General features: G+C 53.8%; 2 protein-coding genes across 4 annotated transcripts in view; one reads left to right on the forward strand and one right to left on the reverse strand.

The window, feature by feature from the left end:
- The window catches only part of KIF19 (kinesin family member 19), a 33,895-nt gene extending 14,413 nt beyond the window's left edge, over positions 1-19,482 (forward strand). Inside the window, exons 4-20 of one of the 3 annotated variants that reach the window (XM_007525077.3) lie at positions 515-602; positions 833-969; positions 1,931-2,056; positions 2,264-2,458; positions 4,445-4,591; positions 8,424-8,546; positions 10,955-11,120; positions 12,576-12,750; positions 12,906-13,104; positions 14,611-14,881; positions 14,972-15,093; positions 16,265-16,398; positions 16,600-16,705; positions 16,873-16,969; positions 17,869-18,266; positions 18,452-18,611; positions 18,861-19,482. In XM_007525077.3, coding sequence (XP_007525139.2) covers positions 515-602; positions 833-969; positions 1,931-2,056; positions 2,264-2,458; positions 4,445-4,591; positions 8,424-8,546; positions 10,955-11,120; positions 12,576-12,750; positions 12,906-13,104; positions 14,611-14,881; positions 14,972-15,093; positions 16,265-16,398; positions 16,600-16,705; positions 16,873-16,969; positions 17,869-18,266; positions 18,452-18,611; positions 18,861-18,991 — 2,775 coding nt within the window. In that variant the 3' untranslated portion in view covers positions 18,992-19,482. Of the gene's footprint in view, positions 1-514; positions 603-832; positions 970-1,930; positions 2,057-2,263; positions 2,459-4,444; positions 4,592-8,423; positions 8,547-10,954; positions 11,121-12,575; positions 12,751-12,905; positions 13,105-14,610; positions 14,882-14,971; positions 15,094-16,264; positions 16,399-16,599; positions 16,706-16,872; positions 16,970-17,868; positions 18,267-18,451 lie in introns of those variants that run through there. The other 2 variants (XM_060202687.1, XM_060202686.1) reach the window with 2 other exon arrangements.
- A 444-nt stretch (positions 19,483-19,926) lies between these two features.
- Positions 19,927-24,129, reverse strand: BTBD17 (BTB domain containing 17). The gene is made up of 3 exons (XM_007524573.3): positions 24,028-24,129; positions 22,318-22,594; positions 19,927-21,250 (listed from the first exon to the last, which is right to left on the reverse strand). The coding sequence occupies exons 1-3, from the start codon at positions 24,110-24,112 to the stop codon at positions 20,176-20,178; spliced, it is 1,437 nt and encodes a 478-aa protein (XP_007524635.1). The 5' UTR covers positions 24,113-24,129; the 3' UTR covers positions 19,927-20,175.
- Between the last annotated feature and the right edge of the window lie 2,875 nt (positions 24,130-27,004).

Raw genomic sequence — 27,004 nt, forward strand, 5'->3', positions numbered from 1 at the left:
GACTTTCCTCCACCACTGCTGTCCTCTCCTTCCACCCCACTAAGCCCTGCATGCAAGGTGCACGTTTACCTGGATACGCTTGGGTGCCCTCCATGGGGACGCGGCCATCACTGCTGGGCTCCTTGCCCACCCACAGTCGGCCCCTTGGGGGCAGGGAGGAAGGCCCTGAAGCCCATCTGGTTCTGGGAGGAGAGTCTCGAGGAAGCCGATACCCTCTGAGGGAGACCCCATCGTGCCCATCTGCAAGACACTCCTAGGAGTGGGTGTAATGCATCCTCAGGGCTGGGGGCCAGGGGCAGCTGTTGGGGGAGGCAACTCAGGTTTCCTGAGTGCTTTCAGGCTGGCATCCCCTTGGGGGTGAAAGCAGAGACACCCACCCCTCCCTTCACCCCACTTCTTTAGAGTCTAGGGCTCCAGGGGCAGAAAACGCTTCTGCGGGGGCCAGCAGGTGCCTGGTGCACTGTGCTCTGCCCTGTGGGTGCCCTGGGCACTGACTGGACCCTCTTCCCTGCAGGAGATGGTGTATCAGGCCACCACCAGGAGCCTCATTGAAGGCGTCATCTCAGGCTACAATGCCACGGTTTTTGCCTATGGCCCCACAGGTAATAGGCTGACAGTAGCAGAGGACTGTGTGACCCAGTGGTCCCCCATCACAGAATCAGTCCCAGCTGGAGCAGAACTCAAGGACATGGGCCTTCTGGTCCCAGAGATCCTCCCTCATCCCCAGCCAGAGACACCATCCTCCCCACCCACCTCTGGTCATCTAGAAGGGCTTGACCCAACTTTGCCAGGAGTTCCCATGCCACTCACTCACCATTCAACCCCGCCCCAGGCTGTGGGAAGACCTATACCATGTTGGGCACGGACCATGAGCCTGGCATCTACGTTCGGACCCTCAATGACCTCTTCCGTGCTATTGAGGAAACCAGCGATGATATGGAATACGAGGTGTCTATGTCCTACTTAGAGGTGAGCCTCCCCCACTCACACTTGGACAAGAGACTCCTCTGCCTGCCTGCCTCCTGCTACCCATCTTGCTTCATAAAAGTCTGAAGGGGCAGGGGAGATAGCATAATGGTTATGCAAAGAGACTCTCATGCCTGATGCTTCAAAGTCCCAGGTTCAATCCCCCTTCCCACTATAAGCGAGAGCTGAGCAGTGCTCTGGTAAAAAAAAAAAAAAAAAAAAAAAAAAAAAAAAATCTGAGGCTCATAGCAAGACAACTTGAACAGCAGCACACAGTAATAGAGGGATCAAGAATTCAAACTCAGGTCACCATCCCCACTGGGCCACTCTCCTGAGGACTCAGAACCCTTGCAGATGGCTCACCTACAGGGCCATTACTTAAAAAGCAGATTTAGCCCGCCCTGCCAGGTGGCCTTGGCACCCAGTTTCCATGGGTGGGGGAGAGATCTCCTCATGCATGCACAGGCTTGAACCTGGCAGACTTTGCTGCCCACCCGTGGGTGCACTCCCACCAGGTAGCGATGGGACAGACCAAAAGAGGTGGAAGAGCCACTGGGCTGGGCTCCACTGGGCTCCTGGCCACCCCGGCTCCCACTGGGAACTGATAATCTCCTGGGTGACAGCTCGGGAAGAGCAGCGAGGTGTGGCTGCCAGCAGCTGCTCAGGGCCAGCTTGGTGTGACTCGTGACACAGCAAGGCGCGCTGTGTGTGTGTGTGGGGGGGTGGGGAGACTGGCAGTGGGCAGGGTAGGGCCCCATCCTCTGCCCTGTGCCCGGAGCTTGTGTAGGGAGCCTCGAATGGGTCCAAGACCTGGGCTTGGATAACCCATTTCTCCAGGGGATGCTGAAGTCTGCCCCACCACACAGAAAGGAAGGGGCTTCCTGTCTCTGCTTGTGTGGGAGGCGTGGGGGACAGGGTCTTTGCCGGGACCTCCTGCCCACCCCACACCTATGCATGCCATCAGATCTACAATGAGATGATCCGGGACCTGCTGAACCCAGCCCTGGGATATCTGGAGCTAAGAGAGGACTCCAAGGGGGTGATCCAGGTGGCGGGAATCACTGAGGTCTCCACCATTAATGCCAAAGAGGCAAGTCTCTGTCCCCTGAGGAGGTGGGAAGGGACAGGGAGCAGGTGCCCACTGGGTGGGGAATATGCATGCCAGCAGGCAAAGGGTCCCGCACCTCTGGCTCGGTGTCCAGGGCCACCAGGCTCCCCAGGACCCCCAGCCTCCACGTCTGAAATGTGGAACACAGTCCCCATAAAAGCCCCCCATCCCTCCCTCCTGCCCGCCCAGATCATGCAGCTGTTGATGAAGGGGAACCGGCAGAGGACACAGGAGCCCACGGCGGCCAACCAGACATCCTCGCGCTCGCATGCAGTGCTGCAGGTGGCCGTGCGCCAGCGCAGCCGGGTCAAGAACATCCTGCAGGAGGTGCGGCAGGGTCGCCTCTTCATGATCGACCTGGCAGGCTCTGAGCGTGCGTCACAGGTGAGGCTAGCGTCCCCTGGGGGCTGTGGGTGGTGGTGGGGCTGGACTTGGTGTCTACTAGGGGCTGGAGAGAAGGAAAAGTTTTGGGGAATGAGGAGGGCAAGGAATGCCGGCCTCCCAGTTCCCCCAGAGGATGCGGGAGAAGCCACTCTGGGGAAAGTGGGGTTTGTAGGGGGCCTGAGAAGTGGGGACTGAGGAGTGTCTGAGAGGAGGAGGGAAAGAGTGGAGGGGGGCTCCTGGGGAAGAACCAGGGCTATGTGGGGGTTGGGGGGGGCGTGGGAGCATGGAGATTTCTCCAAGAAGGCTGGTGACATCAGAGGAGGGGACAGTGAGCAAGAGAAGTGCCTGGATGAGCTGGGGTGGGGCACGGGGGTAAAATCCCTGACTTGGGGGTGGGGGGGACATTGACCTAACCCAGAGAGGGACCTGCCTACCAAGTAATGGAGAAAGGAAGGCCCGTCTCCTGTCTCTCTCTACATTGTCCCCACCAGCTCATGGGACACAGGCCTGGAATGTGCATAGTCACCCGGAAGGAGAGGCCAGGTGACCTCACTGCTCTCTCTGAAGCAAGCACAGAGGGCAGGACACCGGTCAGGGAGAAGTCACAGGCTTTGTGTTTGAACTTGTGGGGTTGGGTTGGGACAGGGTGAGGTTAGAGAAACACTCATCTCTCGGTAAGCTTCCTGGAGGGGCCTGTGTGTGTGTGGTCAGGGTCGGGGGAAGGGGAGGGACATAGCCAACAGAGGAGGGGGTGAGTGACTGTAGCCACAGGAGCAGTTGGGCCTGGCTTCAGGAGGCTGAGCTTGGGGCAAAATCTCTTTGTCCTTCATGTCCTTCGTAGTCCCAAAGGCCCAGAAAACAACTCAGCACCATTCCCACTCCCAGAGTTCTGGATCCCCAGTCCCTCCATTGGAAGCTACGGCAGTTCTCCTAAGGTTGCAGATATGGGTTAACTGGTATTTCTACAACTATCTGTCTATAGTTGTCTATATTTGCCCATTTTTAAGCTCCCACCTTCTCGTCCTTTCCAAGTCACACCTACACCTATTACTACATCCAAATGTCCCCTCCTTTTTCCTCCTCTCTTTCTCCAAGCCCTGATGGAGTTGGAGCTCTGGTCATCAGGAAGGCTTTATTACTTTTGAATACGGCTCTTTCCTCACACACAACCCTTACACATTGTCTCGCAGGCACATGAGCACACACTCTCACACACACACTCATTATCTCACACAAAAAGCTCTACACACTCATACGCATTCCTTCCCTCCACTTTCTTTCCCTCACACTTAGTTCCTCACACAGTCAAGCTCACGCACACACATTCACAACACACACACACACACACACACACACACACACACACACACACACATTCTCCCCACTCATACATACACGTATCTCATCACATCCTCATTTGTATACATAGAAACACATTCTCACACACTCTCATAACACACATGGTACTCTTTTTCCTGACAACTTGACCCACATATACATGCACGCGTGCGCGCGCGCGCGCGCGCACACACACACACACACACACACACACACACACACTCTGTCTCTCTCTCTCTCTCTCTCTCTCTCTCTCTCACTTTGCTCCTTCCTCCCTGCCACCCAGGGTGCCCTCTAGAGGCCGGTGCCTGTGATGCACCTAAGAGAGATCTTGCTCTCTAGGCCTGGAAAGTCACAACCGCCTTGTGTCTCATGCCCCACCTGCCCTAAGCTCCACGAGGTGCCCGTCTGGGGAACACAAAAGATCAGGTTGTCCCCCCACCCCTGGGAAACCTTCAGCCCACCACTCTGTTCAGAGGCCTCCCTGCTCCCACCTTCTCAGATGCCCTGGATGGGCCCTTGGAAGGAGGGTGGGTAACACCCTTGCTACACTTTAGAGTCCCAGGGAGAAGGAGGGGATCACCCAAGGCATTGAGGGTGACATCTGTCCCTGCCCCCGTGAGGCCACAGTTACGGCTCATCCTGCAGACGCAGAACCGTGGGCAACGCATGAAGGAGGGGGCACACATCAACCGCTCCCTGCTGGCCCTGGGCAACTGCATCAACGCGCTGAGTGACAAGAGCAGTAACAAGTACATCAACTATCGCGATAGCAAGCTCACCAGGCTCCTGAAGGTACCTACCTTGTGCTCTGGGTGCTGCAGCACTGCAAACATAGGATGCATAGGGGCTGGTAAGATGGATCACCCAAGAGGACACCTGCTCTGCTATATATGTGACCAGGTTCAAGCCCTGGTCCACCACAGAGGAGTAAGAACATGGCTCTGGGGGGCTGGGTGGTGGTGCAGCGGGTTAAGTGCACATGGTGCGAAGCACAAGGACCAACTCAAGGATCCTGGTTCCAGCCCTTGGCTCCCCACCTGCAGGGGGGTCACCTCACAAGCGGTGAAGCAGGTCTGCAGGTGTCTATCTTACTCTCCCCTCTCTGTCTTCCCCTCCTCTCTCCATTTCTCATTCATATGCGGAACAATATAAAAGAGAACTGAATATAAGAATGTGGGGAAGTCGTCCAGGAGGTGGTGCAGTGATAAAGCTTTGGACTCTCAAGTATGAGGTCCCAAGTTCGATCCTCGGCAGCACATGTGCCAGAGTGATGTCTGGTTCTTTCTCTCTCCTCCTATCTTTCTCATAAATAAATAAGATATTTTTAAAAAAAGGATGTGGGGAAAAAGTCAACCTATATCTAAGATTGTGGAGAACTACAGTGGTTATCTATGGGGTGGGAACAGGGACACAGACTTTTGGTGATGGAAATGGTGAAAAATAAGTAAATAAAAATAAAAAGATTTATCTATTTAAGAGTGTGAGAGGAGGAGAGACCATCCCTTTATGTGCTGTGCCATCTCCCAGGCTGCAGGTATCCCCCCCAAAAAATATATATATATTTCTATTTTTTACTTCCAGAGTTATCACTGGGGCTCTGTGCCAGCACTATAAATCCACTGCTCTTTGAGGCCATTTATTCCATTTTTAAAAAATATTTATTTATTCCCTTTTGTTGCCCTTGTTGTTTTATTGTTGTAGTTATTATTGTTATTGATGTTGTCATTGTTGGATAGGACAGAGAGAAAGGGAGAGAGGAGGGGAAGACGGGGGGAGAGAAAGAGAGACACCTGCAGACCTGCTTCACCACTTGTGAAGCGACTCCCCTGCAGGTGGGGAGCCGGACGCTCGAACCGGGATCCTTAGTGCCAGTCCTTGTGCTTTGCACCACGTACGCTTAACCTGCTGCACTACCGCCTGACTCCCTGTTATTCCATTTTTTTAATTGGAAAGGTCAGAGAGAAATTAAGAGGGGAGGGGAAGATAGAAAGGGAGAGAGAAAGACACCTGCAGACCTGTTTCATTAACCTCCTGTGAAGCAACCCTCTGCAGGTGGGGAGCTGGGACTCGAACTGGGATCCTTGAGCAGGTCCTTGTGCTTTGTACTATATGTGTTTAACTTGGTACACTCCACTTGGCCCCCTCCCAAATAATTTTTAAAACAATTCTCTCAAAAATATTTTTAAGGGGAGTCGGGCTGTAGCGCAGTGGGTTAAGCGCAGGTGGCGCAAAGCACAAGGACCGGCATAAGGAACCCGGTTCGAACCCCGGCTCCCCACCTGCAGGGGAGTCGCTTCACAGGCGGTGAAGCAGGTCTGCAGGTGTCTATCTTTCTCTCTCCCTCTCTGTCTTCCCCTCCTCTCTCCATTTCTCTCTGTCCTATCCAACAACAACAACAACAATAATAACTACAACAATAAAACAACAAGGGCAACAAAAGGGAATAAATAAATACAATAAATATTTTAAAAAATATATTTTTAAGAGGGTTGGTGGTAGCACAGTGGGTGAAGCACACATGGCTCAAAGCTCAAAGACCAGTGGAAGAATCCCGGTTCGAGCCCCCGGCTCCCCACCTGCAGGGGAGTCACCTCACAAGTGGTGAAGCAGGTCTGCAGGTGTCTGTCTCCTCCCCATCTTCTCCTCTTCTTTCCATTTCTCTCTCTCCTGTCCTACAAGGATGACATCAATAACAACAACAATAATAACCACAACAAGGATAAAACAAGGGCAACAAAAGGGAAAAAAATAGCCTCCAGGAGCAGTGGATTCATGGTCCAGCAATAACCCTGGAGGCAAATTTTTTTTTAAATTTATTTTTTGTGTGAGATGATAATGAGGGAGGATAGAGAGAGAGTAAGAGAAACCAGAGTCTGCTCTGCTTTGGCACATGGTGGTTTCAGAGATGGGATCTCATGATCCTTTATATTTTACCTAGGCATTTAAAAAAATCTTTAGGGGCCTGCTTAAACCCACACATTACAGTGTGCAAGGACACAGGTTCAAGCCCCTGGTCCCCATTTGAAGGGGAAAAGCTTCATGAATGGTGAAGTAGGGCTGCAAATATCTGTCTCTCTCCCCCTCTGTCTCCCTCTCCCCTCTCAATTCCTTTTTGTTTCTATAAAATAATAAATAAAAATATTTAAAAATGGGAGTCAGGCGGTAGTGCAAAGCACAAGGACTGGTGTAAGGATCCTGGTTCAAGCCCCGGCTCCCCATCTTCAGGGGAGTCGCTTCACAGGCGGTGAAGCTGGTCTGCCGGTGTCGGTCTTTCTCTCCCCCCTCTGTCTTCCCTTCCTCTCTCCATTTCTTTCTGTCCTACCCAACAACAATGACATTAGAAATAACTACAACAATAAAACAACAAGGACAACAAAAGGGAATAGATAAATAGTTTTTAAAAAATTTTAAAATATTTTACTTATTGAATAGAGACATATATAAATTTAGAGGGCAGGAGACATACGGAGAGAGACATAGACAGAGACAGAGAAAGAAGCCTGCAGCACTGCTACACCACTCTTGAAGCTTCCTCCCTGCAGGTGGGAACTGGGGGCTTGAACCTGCATTCTTGCACATCTACACTCAACTGGGTGTGCCACCACCTGGCACCTTGTCTGGCGGTTGTAACCACTGAGTGGACGGCAAGGAGAGAAGGAGGGCGCTGGGTCTTGTGGGCACTCCATGCTCTGGTTCCAGTACAGCTACAGCGGCTGCCTTTCTTGGGCTCGTAGGAGGGGAGGGAGAAACACACTAGGAGCTCTGAGCAGGATACTCTGTCGGATGAGAACTTGTGAGGAGAAATAGCTAGAAAGGAGGAGTGGGAGGGGATATTTGGACTGAGGGGCATCCAACCAGTGTTGTGTGTGTGTGCGTGCTATGTGTGTGTGTGTGCTGTGTGTGTGTGCTGTGTGTGCTGTGTGTACTGTGTGTGTGTGTGCTGTGTGTGCTGTGTGTGTGTGTGCTGTGTGTGTGCGTGCTGTGTGTGTGTGCTGTGTGTGCTGTGTGTGTGTGCTGTGTGTGTGTGTGTGTGCTGTGTGTGTGTGCTGTGTGTGCTGTGTGCATGTGTGCTGTGTGTACTGTGTGTATGTGTGCTGTGTGTACTGTGTGGTGTGTGTGTGTGCTGTGTGTGTGTTGTGTGTGCTGTGTGTGTGTGGTGTGTGGTGTGTGTGTGCGCACGCTGTGTGTGTGTGCTGTGTGTGCTGTGTGTGCTGTGTGTGCTGTGTGTGCTGTGTGGTGTGTGTGTGTGTGTGTGCTGTGTGTGTGTGCTGTGTGGTGTGTGTGTGTGTGCGCTGTGTGTGTGTGTGCTGTGTGTGTGTGTGCTGTGTGGTGTGTGTGTGCGCTGTGTGTGTATGCTGTGTGCGCTGTGTGTGTATGCTGTGTGTGCTGTGTGTGTGCTGTGTGTGCTGTGTGTGTGCTGTGTGTGTGCTGTGTGTGTGTGCTGTGTGTGTGTGCGTGTGCTGTGTGTGTGTGTGCGTACTGTGTGTGCTGTGTGTGTGTGCTGTGTGTGTGTGTGTACACAGAGCACAAACCATCAGCGTTGTGCTGACACGAGAAGGCATGGAGGTCAGCTGGGCAGGAGAGGAGAGGGAGGCAGCCCCTGACCCACTGCCTCCCCATCCAGGATTCCCTGGGGGGCAACAGCCGCACGGTGATGATCGCCCACATCAGTCCTGCCAGCAGCGCCTTTGAGGAGTCCCGGAACACCCTGACCTATGCTGGCCGAGCCAAGAACATCAAGACACGGGTGAGGACTCCTGCTATCTACCCCTGCTCCTGGGGCATGCCTTTCTGATCTGAGACTGGTTCCAGGCCCTGCCACCCCTCCTCACTCTCTGCACTGGCCTCCGTCACCTCTGTGCACCCTCCCTGTACCTGGACCCATGCAGCCTTCTTGCCTGCTTGTCTGTGCACCCTGGGCCCCATCACCTCATGTCACCACAAGCCCCCTTTTCTCTTCTTTCTTTTTAATTATTTATTCCCTTTATGTTGCCCTTGTTGTTTTGTTATTGTTGTTATTGATGCCGTTGTTGTTGGATAGGACAGAGAGAAATGGAGAGAGGAGGGGAAGACAGAGAGGGGGAGAGAAAGATAGACACCTGCAGACCTGCTTCACCGCCTGTGAAGTGACTCCCCTGCAGGTGGGGAGCTGGGGGCTCAAACCAAGATCCTTATGCCGGTCCTTGCGCTTTGCGCCACCTGCGCTTAGCCCACTGCGCTACCGCCTGACTCTCCCCTTTTTCTCTTCTGTTGCTTATTCTAATGTTAACTTGTTCAGAGTAGCCAGTCAGAATAGTTCCCACAAATGAGTGCTCACTCCGGCTGTGAGATGCGGCCAGAGTTATGTCTGTCCTCATTCCACAGTTAAGGAGAAAGAGACCAGAGGGAGTTAAGTGACTTCTCAGCTGGCCAAGATGGCACTGAGCCTAGAACAGGATCTGCCTGGCTTCCAAGTTCATGCTCTTGGCCTCCTGCAAGTATCTACATGGAGGGGAGGGGCACTCCCTGTCAGGATGTCTGTTTAAACCCATGTGTGTATGATGTGTGGTGGGGTGGGGATGGGAAACTAGAGGAGGGCACTCAGTGAAGACCCCCTCAATTCTCATACACCTGGGCATCCACTCTGTAGCTGCTTCAGATTTTATTCCAACCCTCGAGGAACTTCATGGGGGAGAGAAGATCTCTCTCTTTCTCTCTTCCTTTCTAAAATTTTTTTATTATCTTTTAAAAAAAATTTAAAATATTTATTTATTTGTTCCTTTTTGTTTCCCTTTTTGTTTTATTGTTGTAGTTATTATTGTTGTTGCTATTAGTGTCATTGTTGTTGGGTAGGACAGAGAGAAATGGAGAGAGGAGGGGAAGACAGAGAGGGGGAGAGAAAGATAGACACCTGCAGACCTGCTTCACCGCTTGTAAAGCGACTTCCCTGCAGGTAGAGAGCCAGGGCTTGAACCAGGATCCTTACATCGGTCCTTGCGTTTTGCGCCATCTGTGCTTAACCCGATGTGCTACCACCCGACTCCCTATTATCTTTATTTAATGGATAGAGACAGCCAGAGATTGAGAGGAAGGGGGAGATAGAAAAGGAGAGAGACAGAGAGACACCTACAACCCTGATTCACCACTCATTAAGCTTTCCCCCTGTAGGTGGGGACCAGGGGCTTGAACCTGGGTCCTTGTGTATTGTAACATGTGCGCTCAACCAGGCGCTCTACTACTCAGCCACAGGAAGACATTTCTTTCAAGTGTCATTGATAGTTTCAATTATTTACACATACTCCGAATACAAATATATGTACTAACCACAAATATATATATGTATGTATGTATATATATATGTATGTATATATATATGCCTACACTATAGATATAACTAAATACATGTTACTTATTAATGGAGGTAATTGGTGCCAATAGGAGGTGATGGAGCATGTGGGGAAGTGGCTGGTAGGTGGGCAGGTGGGATCCTTTGGTGGTCTTTGAGGTCTTTGAGCAGCATCCTGATGGTTGAGAGAGCATTCCAGAAGGGGGAACAATCTTGGTATTATAGGTTGAAAAAGTAGGAAGGATGTGGGGTGTGTGGTGGGATCGGGGAAGCAGGGTGGTTCCTTGAGGAGAGCAGAATGTTCATGATGCTGTTGAAATGCAGGCGGCAAGAGGAGCACCTTCAACCCCTGGTGGAGGAGTCGGGCTGTTCCTTCAAGCAAGGGGGGCCGCTGAAGGAGATAGGGCTGGGGGGGGTGCGTGTCAGGCCCTGGAGCTGACAGAGGTGTGAAAGGTTGTAGGGTTGTGCAGCGGGGGGGGGGGGGGGACACTTCACTAGTGGCAAAGCAGGTCTGCAGGTCTCTCTCTGTTCCTCTCTCTCCTCCCCATCTCAATTTCTGTCTGTCTTAGCTAATAAAATGGGGGAAAAATGGCCGTCAGGAGCAGTGGATTCCTAATACAGGCACCGAGTCCCAGAGATAACTCTGGAAGCAATAAATAAATGAATAAATAAATAAATAAGAAAGATTTGTAGGGTTGTAGGCAATGGGCTGCTACTGTCCTCCAGGAAGGTGGGGGGGGGCAGGAAGGATGCCTCCCCCTAGTCCCTGAAGGCCCCACCACCTTTGGTGATGGACTTGCTTGCCCTCATCTCATCCCCCACACCCAAAGGTGAAGCAGAACCTGCTCAACGTCTCCTACCACATTGCCCAGTACACCAGCATCATCGCCGACCTGCGGGGCGAGATCCAGAGGCTCAAGTGCAAGATTGATGCACGGGGTGGGCGGGGCCAAGCCCGGCCCAAGCTGGAGAGAGGTGACATCCGCCAGATCCAAGGTACACAGATGGCGGCCTCTGCCCTCCCAGCTGTTCCCAGACGTGGGCTCTTTTCTAGCCGGGGAGCCCTGGATTAGTCTCTCGGTGGCTCTGAGCTTTCTCTTTTATCGGGTGGAATCATAATCTCTGCCTCAGAGAGTGCACGTGGAGAGGAGGTGGTGGGATCCCACGAGACAGAGAAGCACCTTGCTGTACCACCATTCCAGGGCATCACCCCCAGGGCGGCGATGTGAGGCCGCAGTGGGCATCACTGAGAGGGACATAGGTCTCCTGTACACCTGCGTGCTTGCTATGGTGGTTTCCACCAGGTCGAAGGAGCACCTTTTCCTAGTTGACACAAAAATGTGAGTTAGAAAAGCTAGTGGTGGAGGGCAGAGAGTAGATAGTATAATTTTTATGCAAAGAGACTCTCATGCTTAAAGCTCCAAAGTCCCAAGTTCAGTCCCCCGCACCACCATCTCAGTTGTGGTAAAAAAAAACAACAACATATATATATATAATAAAAGAAAGGCTAGTGGTGGACTGGGGATTCTGCAAAAGACTTTCATGCCCGAGGCTCTGAGCTCCCAGGCTTAAGCCCCATCACCACCATAAGCTGAAACTGAGCAGTGCTCTGGTCTCTCTCTCCCCTGCCCTACTCTTTCATTAAGATAAGATAAATGAAAAAAAAAGATAAGATAAATCACACACACACATATATATGAATAAACTTTTTTGTTTTATTTTTATTAGTGATTTAATATTGATTTACAAGATTATAGGGGTTATAATTGTAATAGGGGTGTGATTTCATACAGTTCCCACCACCAGAGTTTTGTGCTCCTTCCCCATCCATTGGAAGCTTCCTTATTCTTTATTCCTCTGGGAGTATGGACCAGAATTCTTTATGGGGTGCAGAAGGTTGGAGTTCTGGTTTCTATAATTATTTCTTCCCTGGACATGGGCATTGGCAGGTGGCTCCATACCCCCAGCCTATTTCTGTCTTTCCCTAGTCGGGCAGGGCTCTGGGGATGTGGGGTTCCAGGACGCACTGGTGGGGTTGTCTGCCCAGGGAGGTCAGGATGGCATCATGGCAGCATCTGCACCTTGGCAGCTGAGGCTGTAGTTCTGCGGATGTCTCAGTTGTAGTTGGTGAGGTTAGTTAGGATCACTAGTTATAGATAGACATTTGTTCTTTTCTGGGGAGAGTCCAGACAGTCCACCCTTTCTCCATGGCCACGCCTCCCAGAAGTCTAATAAAGGACATATTTCTAAGAGGAAAGAAAGAATGTAGGAAAGAAAGATAGGCTAGGGGAAATCCGCTGCACAGAAAGGAGCTGAAACCACCTTTGGGTCAAAGCCTGAAGAGGAGTGGTTGGGAAAGGCACCATTTGGGGAGACAGAAGGGAGGACATCAGCCTCCCCTGGCCTGAGCCTTCCTGTCCCACTAACTGGCCCACCCCATGCCCTGGGCAGCGGAGGTCCAGCTGCACAGCGGGCAGGGTGAGCAAGCCGACATGGGGCAGCTCCGGGCGCAGCTTCTCAGCGCTTTCCAGGAGCAGATGGAGGTGCGGAGGCGCCTGCTGGAGCTTGAGAACCAGGCCATGGAGCTGCAGATAGACACGTCCCGCCACCTGCTCACCATCGCCAGGTCAGCACTCATCGCCCAGGGCCCTCCGTGCCTCACCCCCAGGCCTGAGACACGGGGGCCAGCGGCTGTGCCTGCCAAACCCAGTCCTGTCCCCTGTGGCCTGAATCTCACTTCTCCCCCCACCCCCACTCCCACTGGGGGTGGGACTATGACAGCTGGGAGCACGAGAAGTCACGCCGGGCCCTTAAATGGCGGGAGGAGCAGCGGAAGGAGTCCTACACCAAGGATGACAGTGAGAAGGACTCGGACACAGGTGATGACCAGCTGGAAATCCTGGAGCCACCCGAGGTGGCCTCGGCCCGGGAGAGCATCACGGCCCTGGTGGAAGAGCAGAAGAAGCTGAGCAAACAGAAGGTGCCCTGGGCTGGGGAGGGAGTTGGGAGTCTGGAACCAGAAAGGGCTGTAATGGGGTGGGAAGATCTGGCCACTTGGGCCACAAATCCCGAATCACCTTGCTGAGTCAGCACCTGACGTCTTTGTGGCTCGTCTGCTTCACCTATGTAACTTGGGAAAAGACATAGTACAGCCTCGTGGGGCCATTGGAAAGCATAAATCAATACGTTTCAGCGGTCTGGAATGTAGCTCCAGGGCCAGGCGGTGGCACACCTGGTTAAGCGCTCACATTACAGGTGCGAAGGACCTAGGTTCCAGCCCCTTATCCCCACCTTCAGGGGAGAAGCTTCACAAATGGTGAAGCAGGGCTGCAAGTATCTCTCTGTCTCTCTATCTCCTACCCTCTCAATTTCTTCTGTCTCTAACCAATAATAATAATGATAATGATAATAAGAATAGCACGTGCCAAGGGTTGGGTGGTGGTGCACCTGGTTGAGTTCACACTTTACCAAGTGCAAGGACCCGGGTTCAGATCCCCAGTCCCCATCTGCACAGCACTGCAGGTGTCTTTCTCTACCTTTCTTTTCTTTCTTCCTTTTTAAAAAATTATCTTTATTTATTTATTTGGATAGAGACAGCCAGGAATCGAGAGGGAAGGGAGTGATAGAGAGGGAGAGAGACAGAGAGAGACACCTGCAGCCCTGCTTCACCACTTGTGAAGCTTTCCCACTGCAGGTGGGGGCCGGGGACTCAAACCCAGGTCCTTGCTCACTGTAACATGTGCGCTCAACCAGGTGCGCCACCACCCGGCCCCTCTTTCTCTACCTTTCTATCTTCCCCTCATCTCTCGGTTTTCTTTCTGTTTTATCAGCAAAAAGAAAAATGAAATAGAATATGTTTTGCATGTAGGAGGCCCTAAATTCAATCCCTGGCAGACAAATGGATCTTTCACATACCAAGTATTCAAAACTAATGGTAGCCCAATAGTATTATAGAATTAGAATTAGCAAATTACTTTATATTTATTTTTAAACTTTATTTTGATAGGCCAGAGATAAATTGAGAGGGAAGGGGGATAGAGGAGCGGGGGAGATGGAGACTGCAACCTGCAGCATTGCCTTACCTCTTCTGAAGCTTCCCTCCTGCAGGTGGGGATCAGGTCCTTGTGCATGGTAATGTGCACTCAACCAGGTGCTCCACTATCTGGCCCCAAGAATTAAGAGTTTTTCAAATACCAAAGCACTGCCTTCTGTTTTTGGGGGTGGGTGGGTACTGTACACCCTAGGGTCCTCAGATAGTCTGGGCTTGAGCAGATACCCATCAAACTGGTTCCAGAGTGAGTTGTGGCCAGGACCGCAAGAACTGCAGAGTGGGGGTGGGGGGCGCACAGAAGGGTTATGGGCACTGCAAGGCCTAAACTACAGCTTCAGGAGTGGCCCTTTGAACTAGGCGTGGGTTGTCAGTCCGGAGGCTGGAGGGTTGCAGGCAGGCTGGGTGCACCGTCCCTGACCAACGTGGTCCTCACAGCTGGCGCTGGAGCAGCGCTGCCGCGAGCTGCGCACCCGGGGCCGCCGCCTGGAGGAGACACTGCCCCGGCGCATCGGCTCAGAGGAGCAGCGCGAGGTGCTCAGCCTGCTGTGCCGGGTGCACGAGCTGGAGGTGGAGAACACCGAGATGCAGTCGCATGCGCTGCTCCGCGATGGTGCGCTCCGCCACCGCCGCGAGGCTGTGCGCCGCCTGGAGCAGCACCGCAGCCTCTGCGACGAGATCATCCAGGCCCAGCGGCAGATCATCGACGGTACGGAACCCACCTGTGCGCGCTCGTGCATGGGGGGAGCCGCTGGGCACGCGCTGAGCACTGCCCCTCTTGTCCCCCCACCCCCCACAGACTTCAACCTGGTGGTCCCCCAGCATCTGGAGGAGCTGTACGACGTGTACTTGCGGGAGCTGGAGGAGGGCAGCCTGGAGCGGGTGACCATCATGGACCGGGTGGCCTCTAGGGCCCTGCAGGTGGGCACCTGGGCTTGCACACGTGCCCAAGGGGGCGGGGCTGATGCTTAGGGTTCGTCTGCAGGTCCCTGGGACCAGAACGCTAGAGCCCCTAGACAGTTGGCTCCCTCTCTTTCAATATCACCACCTTTATTATCTTCATGACTTACTTATTTGACAGAAGCATAATGTCACTCTGGCATATGTGACCCTGGAATCAAACTCAGGACTTGACATTTGAGAGTTCAGTGCTTAAGCCATTGCACCACCTCTGGGATTCTTCTTCTTCTTTTTTTTTATTTTTGGCATTATAACTATTTATTTATTTATAATATTTACTTAATTAATTTATTATTAGATAGAGACAGAGAGAAATTGAGAGGGAAGGGAGAGATAGAGAGGGAGAGAGGCAGAGAGACACCTGCAGCACTGCTTCACCACTCATGAAGCTTTCCCCCTGCAGGTAGGGACCAGGGACTTGAACCTGGGTCCTTGAGCCCTGTAATGTGAGTGCTTAACCAGGTGTGCCACTGCCTGATCCCAAATGTTATCTTTATTTATTTGTTGGATAGAGATAGCTAGATATGGAGAGGGAAGGGGGAGATAAGAGAGGGGGAGAGACAGAGAGACACCTGCAACACTGCTTCACCACTCCCAAAGCTTTCCCCCTGCAGGCGGGGACTGGTCCAGGGTCTCAAACCCTGGTCCTTCACAACCAAATGAACTACCACCCAGCCCCCCTCTGGGAATCTTCTTTTCCTTTTCTCCCGTCCTCTTCTTCCATCCCTCAGCCCCTTCTTTTCCTTTTATCAGAGCTCTGCTCAGCTCTGGCTTATGGTGGTGTTGCGGATGGACCCTGTACTCTCTGACCATCAGGCATGAGAATCTGTTGTAGCTTTTCCTGTTTATCTCACCCAAACTTGAGTAAGGTCCTGTCTCCATCTAGGGTCTAAAGTCTCACAAGTGACCCTAGATGCCCCCTCCCCCGGGAGGACAGTCTATGAGACAAGCACCCCTGGGGATGCCTATCTGCCTGCCTGAGCAGCTTACCCCTCGGGGTCCAGAACCCCAGCCCTCTGGGATTCCCAGTCCACACTTCAGCTCCAGTGGCATCGTGTTCCCTGGTCACCCAGTGCTGTAACCTGCTCCAGGACCAGATGTTCTGATTGTTCTCTCTCGTCCCTCTCCCCAGGACAGCTCTTTGCCCAAAATTATGCCAGCAGTACACACACTGACTCCAGAGTCAGATCCTGAGAGTGTGAAGGCGCCAAGTTCTGAGGTCCAGTGCCTGCAGGGCAGCATCTTGCCCCCCCTCAGCTCAGAGAGGTGAGAGCAGAGGGGCTTCCTGCCAGTCATGCCCCTGCACCCACACAGGGCTGGGAATCCTGGGTTGCTTTTATGTAAAGACAGAAACAAACAAACAAACAAACTAGTAGTTCCTGTCTTTATGTAAAGAAATTGTTTTTCTCTGGGGTGAGGCTGGCACAGCCTGGTCAAAGCTACCCCATCTTCCTCTGCCAACCCTAGTGAAGCCAACCTCGTGTTCAAAGCCAGCTCCCGGGCCTGGCAGGGGAAGAACTCCACTGTGCCCACCCCACCCCCCATCCAGATCGGTAACCTGGTGACCCTGGAGGTAAGCACCCATCAACCCTGCAGGTGCCATTCCTGGGGGCACCCTGTGCTTGGTGGGATGGAGCCTTTCCAGAGCAGCCGCCACTGAGGCCCCACTGTCACTGATGGAGCATGTGTGATCAGTACCTCCTGTGATCAGTACTTCTCTCCCCACCTCCTGGTCTGCAGGCCCCAACTCAGGACAGCCTGGTCAGTCCCAGAAGCCGCATCAACTCTTCCCCTGACAGCAGCGAGCATCTGCTCGAGGTCCCCTTGTCCTGCAAAGGTAGGTCTCCCACCTGCATTCAGTCTGATGAACCCGGCATGTGGTCCCCAGACAGAAACACACACACACACACACACACACACACACACACACACACACACACACACACGGAGTGGGGGGGGGCTGGTGAAATAGCTCATTTGGCTAGAGCACTGTATTGCCAAATATGTGGCCCAAGTTCAAGCCTGGCCCCCACCACACTGAAGAAAGTTTCAGTGCTGTGTTCCCTTCTGCCTTTTTCTCTCTCTTTGTATCCCTAAAAGAAGACCAAAGAAAGAGCTTCAGAAAAGACCTCGATCTGCCTCTTATTTAAAGAATGGGAAACACTTAGGATCATTTTTTTTTTTTTTAACTGGAGCACTGCTCAGCTCTTGCTGATGGTGGGGTGGGGTGGGGAGTACTGAACCTGGGACTTTGAAGCTTCAGGCATGAGAGTCTCCTTGCATAACCATTATGCTACCTCCCCTGCCTTTTTTTTACTATTTTCATCATAGTTGCAAATATAGATCAAATCTCTGCCCTACCTCTACCTCCCCACCCCATCATAAATTAAGCCTATTTTTATTTTAATGTCCAGGGTTTTGCTGTATGTTTGGCTTTGTGTGAGAAGGAAAGATACCAGACCACTGCGCTGTCATTCGGTCTTGGGATTGAACCCAGAGCCTCCTGCACGCAGGGTGTTGCTTTACGTTTAAGCTACAGCCAGACACCTGTATGGGGTTTTATTCATTCCCATTTACAGATGAAAGCAACTAGGGGGGTCCAGGGTCTGAAGCACACAGGCTGCCTCCTGTTCATTTCTATCCTGACAACAAAGATGGGCTGTTGAGGTGCAGGAGGGTGGGAATCTGTGTCCAAAAAGCCAGGTTGAGTCTTCCTTCCTCCCCTCCCCCCCTCAGAGAAAAAGGAGATCCTGACCGGTATCAAATGCATCTCGGTTAAGGCTGCCAGGAGGCGCTCCAGGGCCCTGGGTGCTGAAGGGTGCCACCTGCTGGCCCCCTCAATGGAGCGCAGCAGCTTGTCCCTGCACTCGCTCAGCGAAGCTGATGACTCGAGGCCACTGGGCCCACTGGCCTGCAAGCGGCCACCCAGCCCCACATTACAGCACGCTGCCAGCGAGGACAACCTGTCTAGCAGCACAGGAGAGACCCCATCCCGGGTGGTGGGGCATCGAGGTGATGGCTCTGGATCCTGGCTTCGAGGCCAGAAGAAAAGCCCAGGCAGGAAACCAGAAGAGTCACTGGAGGTGAAGAGGAGGAAGCGGAGGTCCCGGTCCTTTGAGGTCACGGGACAAGGGGTGAGACAGAGGGAAGGCAAGGTGTCTGGGGCCCTTGGTTCCAGGTGCCTTTGCAGTTGCCTTAGGGTCTCCACACCAGCCCTTCTCCCAGCCTGCTCCATGGTTTTTGTTATTTTTTTGGGGGGGGAGCAGTCCCAGTCTTCAGTTGCCTCAACCCTCTCACTATTCTCCCACCACCAACACAGATCTCTCGCCCCAAGACACACCTCCTGGGACCCCGACCCATGGAGAGCAGCTCGGACCACAGGTTGCCAGTATGTGGGCACCCAGCCCCTGGTATCCGGCATCTGGGAAAGGTCACACTGCCTCTGGCCAAAGTTAAACTCCCTCCAAGCCAGAACATGGGTCAGTACCCAGCAGGTAGGGACTGGGAGGAGGGGTATTCTTGGCTCACTCAAGGAAGAGTTGCATTTAGCTCCCCCCCCCTCCAATGGCTACCCTTTGCTGCAAACAGGATTCTTGCAGAATATTTGTGGGGCTGGCATCTTGACATTTTTACCCTGGAGAGTTCAGAGCTGTCAATGACCAGAGAGGAGCTGGGGATGGGGAGGAGTAATTCCTAAGCCCTTGGTCCTGGCTCTCTTTCTGTTGCAGGTCCTGGAGATACCTCTCCTCTTGCTATTCCCTCCAACCCAGCTGGTGCTTCCCGCCGGGCCAGCCGGGGGCCCCACCTGCCTCATAGCACAGGCCCCCGTGGCAAAGATGGACACTTCAGGCGTAACTGAGGGGCCCTGCCTGGAACTGGCTCGTTTTCTTCTGAGACTGATGAGTGTGTAGCAGGAAGTAGGAGATGGAAGTAGGGCAGATGAGGCGGCCTGGGAGCAGGAGCTTGGGAGCTCAGGAGGCAGAGATTCCTGAGAACCTAGAAGTGTGAGGGGCCCTGCCTGATCCAGCTACGCTTTCTGTGCCAGCAGGAAAGGGAGGTGACCTGGGAGGTATGGCCCAGATGACAAGGCTTCTTGGCCTCCCAGCCCTGGACAGAACCCTGTTGCCAAAATTATGCAGAGACCTGTGGCCGGACTCGGCCTTGGGAATGAGAGGATGGGGAGCTGTGAGTGAGGCTCCCGGGCACACACCTGGGGCCAGGTGGCCCGGGTTGCGGAAGAGCATCCTCGGCATCCTGTGATTGGGTGGGGGAGGGAATCTGGTTTTGTTACTTGACAGTGCCCCCACCCCTAACAATAAATTCCTGTTTGGGTCTTGATGGTTGCACTGGGTTCCAGACTTTGCCTGAAGGTGGGACGCCCATGACTGATTACACCTAATCCCCTCACCCCCCACGACAGCACCCTAGCTCCCTCTAGCTGGTTGCCTAGCTGCAGCCTGCAAACACCTCCTGCTTATGCCTCTCAGACCAGCTCAGGTCCCCTCCCAGGAAAAGTCAGATACTTAGGGTGGCCCAGACCACAGAGGCCTCACAACCAGAGAGAAGTTGGCCTGTAAGTTGGGCTTAGAAACCACCTAGCTACGTCTCTCAACTTCAAGATAAGCCAAGTTGTGCAGGAGGGCAGGAACTATGGGGTGTCCTAGGCTGGGGCTTGGCCTGGCCATCTGGAGACTTGAGTGGGAAGGGGGTAAGGCTAGCTGGGTGCTCATGAAAGAGAGGACTCTAGGTTTGTGGGGCCTTTCCTGGGCTGTGTTATCTCAGGCTGGGGCCAGGTTCAATCATTCCCTAACCTCTCTGAATATCATTTATTCAACCAAGTGTTGCTTTTAAATCAGCTGCAGAAACCAGGTATCTGGTCTACCCCTCAACCTGGACTCCACCCAGTAGCACCGTGGTGGTGGTGGTGGGAGGGAGGTGTCTAGGCCACCCAAGGGCACAGGGTAGTTGCCTCCATTGGCTGCCCCAACCCTATGGCCAAACCCATACCCTAGGCCTTCATTTTGTCTGGGCCGCCCCCGTTGGCTACTTGGGGGTTCTGATGAGCGCTTGGTAGACTGGCTTGACGATGAGGTGGAGGTGCAGGGCGTTCTCCACCAGGTACTCGGAGTTGCGCCGCTGCAGGTCTGCGTGCGCCAGGAAGTCGCCGGCCTCCTCGCTGCTCTGGTGGAAGCTGTAGACGTGGCGGACCAGGAGGCGGCCGTGCAGGCGCGCCCCCACCAGCACGGTCTTCTGGAAGCTCACGCCGGCCGCATCGCCGCCACTGCTGGCCGGCGTGACCACGAGCCTGGGCCGGCCGTCCTCCGGGCGCGCTGCGGGCAGGGCGGTGCCGGCCGCGTCCGCATAGACGGGCCGCAGGCTCACGGGCAGCCAGCGCGGCGAGAAAAGCACGTTCCAAGTGACGCGGCGGCCCGAGTCGTGGCCGCTGGGGCCCAGCTGCGTCTGGAAGCTGGTGCTGCGGTCGTCGCGGGCAGGGTTGTTGATGACCCAGGGGGCGCCCCAGGCGGGGGCGAGGTAGTTGCGCGGCAGGAAGGCGCTGCCATTGAGGGCGAAGAACTTGGCGTAGTGCAGCGGCGACGCGGCGTGGAACTGGTAGGCCTGCAGCAGCAGGTCGGCCACCGCGTCGCCATGGCGCGCCAGGGCGGGGGAGCGCGCCTGCAGCTGGAACAGCTGTGCGGGCGGGATCATGGGAAAGCGGATGGCGCGCAGCGCTCGCTCGGCCACCGTGCGGGGCGGACGCACGCGGCCCAGCCACGCCTCCAGAGCCTGGAACAGCTCCAGCTCGTCCTGCAGCACCAGGTCCGAGCGCGGCAGCAGCTGCGCCAGCAGCTCGGGGCTCACGGTGCCCCACTCGGCGCTGCCGGCCACGGCTGACAGGTTCCAGGCTAGGAACTGCAAGCAGCTCTGGCGCAGGGCCTCGTCGCCCGTGCTCACTGCGTAGTGGTACCAGCCCACCGCCGGGCCCAAGCCCCCGGCCAGGTGCGCCCGCATGTAGTCGGCCACACCTCGCTGCAGGGAGGCCACGCCGTACTTGGTGGCCAGCCTGTGCAGGGGGATGGCCTGGGCCAGCTGCACCGTGAGCTCGCCGCAGTAGAGGTACCTGTGGAGAAGCGACGAGAGGGGCGTGGTGGGGCGGGGTGGACACTAGCCACGCGCCCACTAGGTCCACTGGTCCGGAGGGGCGCACTGGACACTGGGGCAACCTCCCCACACACCGGCCTCCCCACCCCGAGAGTAATCTGGTGAGCCAGGCTGAAACTCAAGAATCTGTAACTCCAGGGGCTGGGAAGTGGCACATTACAACGCACAAAGACCCAGGTTAAAGCCACCTGCAAGGGGAAAGCCTTGTAAGTGGTGAAGCAGGCAGGGCTGCAGGTGTCTCTGTTTTTCTCCCCTCTCTACTTCCCCTTCCCTTTCCCTTTCTGGCTATCTATCCAATAAAGATAACATATTTTAAAAAATGAAAAGAATCTAACTCCAGAAACCCGGTGGTGGTGCACCTGGTTGAATGGACATGTTGCCATGTGCAGGGACTCAGGTTCAAGGCCCCAGTTCCCATTTCCAGGGGAAGGGAAGGCTTCACGAGTGGTGAAGCAGTGCTGCAGATGTCTTTCTTTCGCCTCTATCTCCTCATTCCCCTATCAAATAAAATAAACAAACCTTTAAGAAAGAGGGGAAGGGGCTGGATGGTGAATGCACATGTTCCAATTCACAGGGTCCCAGGTTCAAGCCCCCCAGTTCCCTTTTGCAGGGGAGCAGAAAGTTTTCAGAATGGTGAAACAGTGCCGCAGGTGTCTTTCTGTTTCTTTTCCTGTCTACCTTCTCTTCCCTCTCTATTTTTGGCTGTCTCTATTCAATAAACAAAGAGAATTTTAAAAATTAAAAAAGAGAGGCAAGAAGTATAGCTTCATAGAGTTCTCCAGAATGGTTGGGTTTGGAAATGGCTCTAAGGGTATTTGGTAATTGGCATCAGCTCCGCAGAGCTCAGAGCAGGCGCAGGGAGTCTCACTGTGTTATGTAAGAGAGCAGTGGGAGATGGGAAGAGGAGGTCTCGTTTGCTGTCCCGACTCGATACTCTGCAAAGGGCTCAGGCTACAAGAACCTGTGCCTGGGAAGTAGGGGGGCTTGGGAAGGGATGACATCTCCCACACTCCCCTCTCTCCCTACCTGAGGAACTTGTCAAAGACAGCTGCACAGTCCCTGGGCTCCTGTAACACCACCTCGCTCCGGTTGCCCAGAAGCTCCCGGAACAGCTCGCTGTGCAGCCTGAGCAGCATGCGGTGCGTATGGAAGACACGGACCTCGTCGGTGCCCAGGGCCTGCACCCGCACCACCACATCACTGGCATTGCCCTGCCGCAGCAGCTCCTGTAGGCGCTGGAGCAGCATCTGGGAGTGGTTGATGGACGTGCCCGCTGCCTCCCCGCTGATGTCAGCTCTCTGTGCTGCAAAGGGAATGCAGATCAGTCTGAGAAGCCACCAGGGCAGGGGGGCCTGGGTCTAGGGCTTCAGAGAGCAAGACTGTGCAGGGGTGTGGGCTGAGGGCCAGCACGCCAGCAGAGGCTACACGCACAGGGGCTTGTGCCCACACGCTGTGAAGATGTGTGTGTCACTCAAGTGCAGCCTAGGTGGGGAAGCTGTGAACCAAACCCTGAACAGACCCAAGAAGATACTCTCAGGAAGGGGTAGGTTTGGGGCTGAAAGAGGCCATCAGCTAGAGTGGGACAAGAATGACGCTCTCAGGCAAGGGCTGAGGGCCTTCTGGTTCCACACTCCTCTCACCCCCTGAAGAACTGCCCACCTCACTCCTCAAAGGAGTTGTCAAAAGTGGCACATTCATGAACCAGTGTTTACTGAACACCTGTTATGAGTCAGATTTGGGGAATGCAGCCTTGAACATAGCAAACCTGGCCCTTGGACTCATAAAAGCGAAGTCAGCTTATGAGACAGGAACTAAGTACACAGGTAAGTTTTTAACAACGGTAAGTCAGGGAGGTGAGAGTAGCGGGCTAGGAGCTCCTTTCGGTACAGGAATGGGGATGGGTCCCCTAAGGAAGTGACAGCTAAGATGTTGACAGGATGGGTGGGGGACTGAGGGGGTTGGGTCCTGGGAGAGTATGAAAGCAGGCTGCAGTACTGAAGGGGAGCAGGAGTCCCAGCTGGGTCCCTGTAGGAGACTGAAGTCCACGCTCATCAAGTGGCCAGTGTGGGGAACAGAGACAGGACTGAGTGAGTGCTGGTGCTGCCATGGTGCTGCAGGAACCGGCGTCATGACCCAAATCCCCTTTCAGGCCTGCCATGCTGGGCCCTTCTCGCATGTCTCCAGAGTCAACGAGAGGGTCAAATGCGGTCCTGCACTTGGTTACAGAAAATGTTACCTGTGACTTCCCCAAGACAAGAAAGTAAGAAAAGCTGGGGTGGGGGTGACAAAGAAGGGCATCTTGGCCAACAGCCCTCTAACTCTCTCTCTTTCTCTCTCCCTCTCTCTCTCTCTCTCTCACACACACACACACCCTGGCCCATGCAGACTAGTAGGGAGAAGGGTCCCATTAGAGGAGGAGCGAGAAAGACCCAGGCAGAGAGGGAGAACAAGAGAGAAGCAGGTGGTCCATTTCTCAGTCCCACCTCCCCAAGCTGTCACTTTGGAGGACTTGAATGCAGATGGTGTCCCGAGGCCTCTGTGGGGACAATGAACAGCCAAGGTTTTCTTTGTCACTTGCTTGCTGACGACGGCCCCTCCCCCACCCCAGGCAGACTGTGCTCCTTCCTCCAGTGCAGTCAGTGGCCTGTGCACGGGCATGACTGAATTCCACCTCCACCCCAAAAGCTTCTGTAGGTCCTCGCCCCTCCTCCCTGCCCCACCAAACTGCCCCCTCACCTGCACGAGTGGCCAGGCCCACCAAGGTCAGGAGGGCCCAGAAGCTGCCCCAGCACCCAGCCCTAGAGAAGGTTGGCCTGAGCATCTTGGTGCTGCCCCTGAGTCCACTGCAGGGACAGGGAAGCCTGAACTCATATGCAGCCTCCTAATATAGGATCCAGCACAAGGGGACAGCACCCCCCTTCCTCCCACTAGCCTCTGTCATGGATTGGTGGAAAACTGGCCCTAGTTGTTGCCCAGGCAACCTCTTAAGCCAGAGAGTGGCAGCCCCAAGGGCTATTGTGCTGGCAAGGGCTCCTAGGAGGACAGATCCGGCACCCTCCCCCACAGCTTCTGCCACCAAGCAGAGCTGCTGGGTCAGTCAGTCTTCTGAGGGGAGCTGGGTTCTCCAGAGGGCAGGCAAGAGGCACCAGGCCTACTGGCTGCCAAGGACCCACAGGGGTTTCTCCCCCCCCCCCCAGGAGCAACCTCACCCTGGCCCAGAGCACACTTGGCAGCCTTGGGCTGGTGTGCCTTGTGAGTGGCTGTGAAGACAGGGCCTGAAGAGGAACAGGACAGAAGGACCACGAAGCAGCTGGGCACCCACCCCTCCCCTTTTCCCACTTGTGGGTGGGGGACCAGCTGGAGGGGAAGGGGGAGTTGGTATCGTTTCCAAGGTCTTTGCGGGAGAATGCTCCTGGTTTACTCTGGGGAGGGTTGGTAGACCTCTAAGGGCAGCTACAAGGGGACTGTGATTGTCACCTCCATGGGGTCAAGGTGAACCCAGACTGTGGGGCTGGACAGAGAATAGATGCGCTCTGCCTGGGCTCCACTGTTTGGGGTGCTCCCCTGTCCAGAATAGGACCACAGGAGATTAGCCCTCAGTGGGAAAAGTCCCCTGGACAAGCCCCTCCCCCAGCCTAAGGGCATGGGACTGGAGGTGCAGAGGGGGTACCTGTCTACCCCTGTATCTGCTTCTTTTAGTGCACCATCTCCAAGTGGCCTCTGGTCTCCAGATTCCTCTTCCTTTCTTATTTATTTATTTATTTATAACCTGAGCGCTGCTCAGCTCTGGCTTATGGTAGCAAGGAGGATTGAACCTGGGTCTATGGAGCCTTAGGGATGAGAATCTCTTTGCATAACCATTATGCTATCTACCTCCACCTCTCTTTCCCTTTCTTTCTTTCTTTCTTTCTTTTTTTTTTTGCCTCCAGGGTTATTGCTGGGGCTCGGTGCCTGCACTACGAATCCACTGCTCCTGGAGGCCACTTTTCCCATTTTGTTGCCCTTGTTGTTGTGCTTGTTGTAGTTGTTATTGTTGTTGTCATAGCTGTTGTTATTGGATAGGACAGAGAGAAATGGAGAGAGGAAGAGAAGACAGAGAGGAGGAGAGAAAGACAGACACCTGCAGACCTGCTTCACCACTTGTGAAGCGATTCCCCTGTAGGTGGTGAGCTGCGGGCTCGAACAGGGATCCTTATGCTGGTCCTTGCACTTTGCGCCATGTACACTTAACCTGCTACACTACCACCCGACTCCCTCTTTCTTTCTTTCTTTCTTTCTTTCTTTCTTTCTTTCTTTCTTTCTTTTTTTCTTTCTTTCTTCTGGTTTGTGGTAATGCTAGGGATTGAACCTGGGATCTTGGAGTCTTTTTTTTTTTTTTTTGTATAACCATTATATTGTCTCCCCCACCCTCCCCTCCTTTTTAAACTTTTTCTTTTACCAGCTTCTGCCCAATCTTCAACTGAATTTGCTTCTCTATTCCACAAAAAACAGTACTCCAAATGGTCGGAGAAACTAAGACAGGGAATTTAGTCTTGGTTGGGTCTGTGCTGAAGAGTGCTCTTCTAAATGAAAGAGGTCTGGCATTCAGGGGAAACTTGGGTAGGTGTTGTTGAGGCCTCGCCTTTGTGGGGAGCAGCAGGGCCATTTTCAGCACTTGGTGGGGGTGAGAGTCTCTCTCGAGGTTGGTGAACTGAAGAGGGGACAGGTGGATAGAGTCTGTCCTTTCTTCTTCTGGATCCTAGAGAGCAGCTCCATCATTGATTCCTGCCCCCAGCTGGATGGCACACAGAGCTTCCACAGAGCTTCCACAGCGAGAGAGAGAGAGAAAGAGAGAGGAAGAGAGAGAGAGAGAGAGAGGAGAGAGAAAGAGAGCAGGAATTGGGTCTAGCACTTGCCTAGTCCGGGCTGGCAGAGAGGGAGCTGTCCAGCCCTGCGGAAACCCCTCCCAGCTGCCCTGACCTTCACGCCTGGTTCCCCTTACCCAGCTCCACCAACCCTTGCCCGCTGGCTGCCTGCCTGCTCTCACCATGGACTGTACCACTTCCCAGGCCAGCTCAGCAGGTCAGAGGCTTCTGAGGGCACCTTGGCTTCCCCACACAATACTTCTCCCTAGAATGTTCTATGGTAAAGGTGATAAGAGGACCTAGTTTTCTGAAAATTTGTCTTTCCAGAACCTTCTTTCTGTAGAGGAGGCCTCTTTGCAAGCCCTCACTGATCTTTTAAAATTTATTTATTAGGGGCTGGGTGGTGGTGCACTGGGCTAAGTGCATGCAGTATGAAATGCAAGGACCCACACAAGGATCCCAGTTCAGGTCTCCAGATCCTCACTTGCAGGGTGGGGGAGGGTTGCTTCATAAGCAGTGAAGCAGGTCTGCAGGTATCTATCTCTCTCTCCTCCTCTCTATCTCCCCTACTCTTCTCAATTTCTCTCTGTCCTATTAAATAGGGAAAAAAATGGCCACCGAGTCCCAGTGATAACCCTGGAGGCAAAAAAAAAATTATTAATAAGTAGGAGAGAGAGAGGGATGGAGAATCAAAGTATTACTCTGGTATATGTGGTGCAGGGCACACACACATGCAAAACTCAGAACCTTGAGGCAAGGTGGCAGCGCACATGTTACCTGGGCTCATGTCCCCCATCCTCACCTGTAAGGAGGGGGAAAGTTCATAATTGGTGAAGCAGAGCTGCAGGTCTTGGTATGTCCTATCTCTT

Source organism: Erinaceus europaeus, chromosome 12, assembly GCF_950295315.1.
Source record: "Erinaceus europaeus chromosome 12, mEriEur2.1, whole genome shotgun sequence".
Classification (NCBI taxonomy): Eukaryota; Metazoa; Chordata; class Mammalia; order Eulipotyphla; family Erinaceidae; genus Erinaceus; species Erinaceus europaeus.